Source organism: Ochotona princeps, chromosome 25 (assembly GCF_030435755.1).
Source record: "Ochotona princeps isolate mOchPri1 chromosome 25, mOchPri1.hap1, whole genome shotgun sequence".
Lineage (NCBI taxonomy): Eukaryota > Metazoa > Chordata > Mammalia > Lagomorpha > Ochotonidae > Ochotona > Ochotona princeps.
In genome coordinates, this window is record NC_080856.1 from 21429581 (window position 1) to 21435869 (window position 6289).

A 6289-nucleotide genomic window follows, 5' to 3' on the forward strand; every position below is an offset into this window, starting at 1 on the left:
GTTGAGACGTGTATGCACTGGAAACAGACTGCCTGGTGAGTCCTGGCTCCAGTGCTTACTGGCCTTTGTGCTGTGTTATCTTGGGCTTTGCCCAGATTGTCCGGTGTTACTGTTTGCTTCTCTATTTGAATGCCAGTTGCATTTGCATGAAATGATTGCTTGGGAGACTAACTGGCATGAGCTTGTTTTCCTGTTACGGGTGTGTGGGGTGCCATCTTCACGTCCTTGCTCACTCACAGTTGCATTCAGCCATGATCCAAGAAGATGCCACGGAGGACGTCGAAGGTGGCAACCCCAGCCCATCCAGCAGCTCTGGGCAGAAGACTTCTGCAGGTGCCCACGGGGCTGCGGACGACGGTGAGGAGGAGGTATGTGGGACCAGGGTGCCAAAGGAATGCTTTCCAGTTTGTGCTGGCTCTGGAAAATAGGTCTGGTTTTAGCAGTCATTGGGGACACAGTCCTGACCTGTTAGAAGCACCATGACCATGAACGAGGTGGAGACCAGAGGTCCCTGCTGGCCATCAGCTGTGAGGCTCCTGTGTCACGGGTGGTCAGGATGGTCCCAGGGAAGGCACAGGGTGTCAGAGGATCAGACCTGCTATTGACCAACCAGTCTAGGAGAACCCTAATATTTTAGCCCAAGTATGGCTGTGACATCAGTGTGGGGTACACTCAGTCTCTGGTTCCTTCCCATCCCTGGATAGCAGCATCCGTGCTCAAATCACATGGTTGGTCTTTATGTTATAGCCAGCCCCTATGTAAACTGTTGGGTGTCTAGCACACACTGCCTCTACAGTATTAACTATTAGGGGTGGTCCCGGGACCCCCATGAATCATAAAGACATTTTCCACTTGGGAAGTGCCAGGGTTTCAGCGTTTACCTCCCAGGAGCTGGGACAAGGCCGGGTCTCCATTGCACACGCCTTCTCTCTGTTGGCCATCTACCAGCGTGCTGCGTTGTCGCCTGGCCCTGCGCCTCACTCCCTCATACTGTTGGCACTGCTGAGATGGCAGGCCTTGGTTTTTGTTTCTTCACCAGGACTCCCAGCCTGGTGGACTGACGGCCTCGTTCCTCCCAGATGCCTCTCTCTCCTGGGCCCTCTTGACTGCAGCTCTAGCTTCCCCAGCTTCCTGGGCCCACCCTGTCCTCCTGTGAAGACCTGCCCCAAAGCTGCAGGCTCCTCGGTCTGTGATCTTGACCTTGGTAGTCTTTTCTCTCTCCCCTGGGCTCTATCTCCAACCAGGCCTTGCCCTTTGAACCTCAGCTGCACCTGTGCTCAAATTCTGCCCAGGGGTCCCACTGGCACCTGATACTCACTTGTCATGAATCAGCCACTGGCCTCTCTCTCCCACTGAAAGCCTCAGAGCCCACTCTAGAGCTGGCTTACCTGGGTAAGGGCCCTTCTCGGTGTCCCCCACATTACCACCGTGTGTTGGCATATTCTCCTGGGCTGTGAGCTACTTGAGGGCAAGGACAGTGTGGCCCAGTAGTTCGGCACAGCACGGAGTACAGGAAGGAAAGTGTGGGCTTTGGCTCCTTTGTGTTACTAAACTAACCACCACATTAGCTTTCTGTTCGTTTTGTTTTGCTGATGGACTGTCTCTTTTCTAACTCACTCTGCTGCCAGATCCATCCTCCCCAGTACCCGCTCCACCAGTACCCAGCTACCTCCCGTGGCTCTCACTATCTCCAAGCTGTTTCTCACTCCACCTGCACCTGGCTTCCCCAGAACGTCCAACACCCAAGCATCATCTTCTGTTCCCCGCCTCCCTGAGCTCCTGTTTCTGCCAGATTGCTGGCTCCTAAACTTTGGTATTCCCAGCCACCCACCTCTGCCTTCCTAGCCACCATCTGCTACCCGGTTCCATTAGGAATACTTTGTTCCTGTCTTACTTCCAGATGCCCACGTGTCCTTCACAGCATAATGTCGCTCATGTCTCCTTCCTTGAACTTTTGTCTTTGAGGAGAGGCTGAAAATCATGAGTGCACACGCGCCATGTTCTGAGCTGTGTTTCTAATGCTCTTTCCCAGGGGCGGCGCTGTCTGTTCTCACTGGATCGGCAGCATCTTCACAGCCAAGTGCACATCCTTGTGTTGTATTCCGTTTCATGTAGGAAAAGACTTGCTGAAATAGGTTTTATAACTCTCTCTTTCAGTTCAACTTTGGAGACGTGTTTGTCCATCAAGCCATCCACACCATTGAGTACTGTCTGGGGTGCATTTCAAACACAGCCTCCTACCTCCGGCTCTGGGCTCTCAGCCTGGCTCATGCGCGTGAGTGAGCGGCCTCCTTCCCTGGGAAGTAGGTGTGATGTGACCTGTAGGTACAGGTGCATCCTCTTGGGTACCTGTGGTTTGTCTGCCTGAGTAGCTATTGTAATATAGGCAGCCTCTTTCTGCTCCTTCTCTTCCTCCTCCTCCTTCTTTTTTAAGATTTCTGAAATAAGATTTTATTTATTCATTTGAAAGGCAGAGTTACAGAGAGAGAAGGAGAGACAAAGAGAGAGAGCTTTTGGGCCAGGCGTGGTAGCCTAGTGGCTAAAGTCATTGCCTTACACACACTGGGATCCCATATGGACACCAGTTCATGTCCTGGTGGCCCTGCTTCCCATCTAGCTCCCTGCTTGTGGCCTGGGAAAGTAGCTGAGGACAGCTCAAAGCCTTGGGACCCTGCACCCATGTGGGAGACCTGGAAGAGGCTCCTGGCTCCTGGTTTTAGATTGACCCAGCTGTGGTCATTGTGGCCATTTGGGGAGTGGATCAGCAGACAGAAGATCTTCCTCTCTGTCTCTCCTCCTCTTTGTATATCTGACTCTCCAATAAAAATAAATAAACCTTGAGAGAGAGAGAGAGAGAGAGAGAGCGCGAGCATTTTTATCTGCTGTTTCATTCTCCAAAGGGCCGCAACAGTTAGAGCTGGAACAGGCTGAAGGCATGAGCCAAGAGCCTCTTCTGGGTCTCCCATGTAATGGGAGGAGCGTGGGCACTTGGACCATCCTCTGCTGCCTTCTCAAGAATGTTAACGGGAAGCTGGACTAGTAGTGAAGCAACCAGGACTCAAGTCAGCACCTGTATGTGACACCAGTATAGTAGGCGGCAGCTTTACCCACTGTGCCACAGCACTGACCCCTCTATTAGTCATGCATTTATGCATCCCTGAGCAACTGAGTAGAGTTGTACTTGTGCTAGAATTCACATGAGTAGAATCCTGCTTCACCGGCTTGTACTACCAGTGAAGAACGCCATAGGTGGTGTGGTTTAAGCAGTAGGCAATCATTTCCTTGGGGAAAAACTGTCCGGTAAGGTTAAGATTATTCCCTGGAGTGCCATTGTGTAGTAGGTCACTACATGCAACACTGCTTCAGTTTGAGTCCTGGCTGCCCCACTTCCCATCCAGCTCCGTGCCCATGTGCCTGGGAGAGCAGCGGCAGACGACCCAAGTGCTTACGAAGATCCGCCTGAAGCTCCTGTATGAGAGCTGGCTTTCATCCCTGGCTGTTGTAACCACCTGAGAACTGAACCAGCAGCTGGAAAATCCCTTTTTGTCACTCTGCCTTTTGAATAAATAAAATAAATCTTTTTTGAAAAGATTATTAATTCTCTTATAACTTTGTCTAACTCCAGTCTCCTCCCAAAAGTCCTTGTTCCAAACGTCATCACTTGGGTGGTTAGGGTTTCACCTAGGAATCTTACGGTGACATAAACATTCAGCCCACACCAAATCACGTTACATGTATTCTTTTGTATCTTACTTTTCTGAATATAAGTTTTGTTATCCAGATTTGTTCAGTGGCTATAAACTGGCCAACTTTCACAGGTGAATATCACGCCATCACGTATTTGCCATTATTCTCTTGTGGGAAGCTCTACGGAAGCTCTGTAGATATGTTCATTCCCACCCCCCAGGATACACACTTCCTGGTTCTGCCCTCCAAGCGGAGATGCTGAATGGCAGGCTGGGCAGGTGCAGGATGATAGCGCACAGTGGTCGACAGTCACAAGATCCTTCTGTGGTTGACAACGCTACTCCTGTGTCTTCTAGAACTGTCGGAAGTACTCTGGACCATGGTGATGAACATTGGCCTCAGCCTGCGGGGCTGGGGGGGCCTTGTTGGGGTCTTCATCATTTTTGCTATCTTTGCTGTTCTCACGGTTGCCATCCTGCTCGTCATGGAGGGCCTCTCTGCTTTCCTGCATGCCCTACGGCTGCACTGGTAAGTTGGGATATCCCGATCAGGGTCCGGGTGGCAGGTGCTATGGAACAGTTTGGGTTGTGCAGCCAGCTAACTGGGTTCAAGTCCTGCCCTGTTGTGCCACATGAGTAATTTACATACCTTGTGGAGCATGAATTTAGTCATCAATGGTATCATTTTATTTTTATTTTAAAAATATTTGTTTATGTGAAAGTAAGAGTTAAGGAGAGAAAGGGAAAGACAGAGAATCTACCAGCTATTGATTTACTCCCCAAATGGCCACAATGGCCAAAGGAGGGGGGCAAGCTGAAGTTAACAGCCAGGGTCTCCCACATGGATGGTGGGCGCCCAAGCACTTGAGTCATCATTTGCTTTCCAAAGTGCATTAACAGGAAGCTTTGGGAGCGGAGCAGTCAGGAATTGAACTAACATGCTGGTATGGGATTCAGGTGTTGCAGGAAATAGTCTAACTTGCTGCCCCACAATGCCTGCCCCAATCAGAGATTTTATACTTCATGGACTGAATGGGGAGTACCACAGCAGCCCCTTCTCCATGGGTAATTACAGTGATGCCTCCCCATGGGATTTAGGATATGGAGCTGTGCTATCACAGAACACGAGGGTCCTACATGACATCAGTTATATAAGTTATAAGATTATACATCAGGAGGAGAGGTACAACCCAAGTGCCGCCTGGGGTGCCTGCACCCCACGATGGAGTGCCCAGCTCCAGCCACGATCCCTCCATCTGCAGTGCAGCTTCCTGTTAAGGCATTCTAGGAGAACAACAGATGATGGTGTAAGTACCTGGGGGTGTGTCACTTATGTGGGAGATCCAAATAGAGTGCTGGGATTCTGGCTCTGGCCTGGCCCAGTTCTGACTTTGGCGGGCATTTGGGGAGTGAACCAGTGGATAAAAAAGCTCTCCACTTATCTAACTCTCTTGCTCTGCTTTTCAAATGAATAAATAAGCCTTAGGGGTCAATGCCATGGATTAGTAGGCTAAGCTTCCGCCTGTGGTACTAGTGTCCCATATGCTCATTGGTTCACGTCCCAGCTGCTCCACTTCCCATCCAGCTCCCTGCTTGTGGCCTGGGAAAGCAGTCGAGGACGGCCCAAGGGCTTGGTTCTCTGCAGTCATGTGGGAGACCAGGAAGAAACTCCTACCTCCTGACCTGTAAATCGGCTCAACTGTGGTCATTGCAGCCATTTGGGGAGTAAGGCAGTGGATCAGAGGTTTGTGTATCACTATCTCTCTGTAACTCTGCTTTTCAAATGAAAATGAAGTAATTCTTTACAAAAATAAGCAAGCCTATGTGTGTATGCATATGTGTATATGTATATACATACATACATGCATACGTATGTATGTACAGATTCTATTTGTTTTGCAGCTGTGTAAGCTTCCCAGCTGAGGATCAGGCTAGAAATGGAAAACCTCACATAACCTTGCATCGAGCATGCCTACCTCCTGCTAATGCTGACGTCAGAGCATGCTGCACAGCCCAAGCATCTTGGTGACTGGGCTAGGGGAGCTCATTGTGTGGGGGAAGGAAGAGTTGCTGTGCCATGGTTGGTGAGGCTACTATCGCCAACCTGGAGGAAGGGAAACGTGAAGGGCAAGGGGACGGTGCTGAGAGAAGAAGCTTTGAGAACTCATAGGAGTCCCGTGGCAGCCATTGGCCCAGCTGCCTTCCCTGGCAGGTGTTTTAGACCTGCTCGTCTGCCCAAAGTTCTTCTGCTTGATCTACCTGTCAGCGTGCAGCATATGGCTGTAACCCCCTTCTCTCCCTCTGCCTCCCCACCACAGGGTGGAGTTCCAGAACAAGTTCTACATCGGGGCTGGTTACAAGTTTTCTCCCTTCTCCTTTAAACAAATACTGGACGGGACGGCGGAGGATTAGGCTGCCCATCTGCACCATGTGCGTCGGTCTCTGTGCCCCCACGGGTCCCGTCTCGCCTCTGATGTCAGCTCTGGAAGGTGTCCCCTTGGGAAATAGCTCCTGGCTAGCCTGCAGCATGCAGCTCCATGTTCTTTAATTCCTTGGGGTTTCATGTGACTCAGCCGTGTTGCAGAGGGGCTACGTTGGCAAAT

At 50.7% G+C, this 6289-nt stretch overlaps 1 protein-coding gene across 2 annotated transcripts in view; it reads left to right on the forward strand.

The window, feature by feature from the left end:
* The window catches only part of ATP6V0A4 (ATPase H+ transporting V0 subunit a4), a 44647-nt gene extending 38358 nt beyond the window's left edge, over window positions 1-6289 (forward strand). For both annotated transcript variants that reach the window (XM_058681326.1, XM_004594372.3), the window contains exons 18-21: window positions 240-368; window positions 2158-2275; window positions 4044-4215; window positions 6005-6289. In XM_058681326.1, coding sequence (XP_058537309.1) covers window positions 240-368; window positions 2158-2275; window positions 4044-4215; window positions 6005-6098 — 513 coding nt within the window. In that variant the 3' untranslated portion in view covers window positions 6099-6289. The remainder of the gene's footprint in view (window positions 1-239; window positions 369-2157; window positions 2276-4043; window positions 4216-6004) is intronic.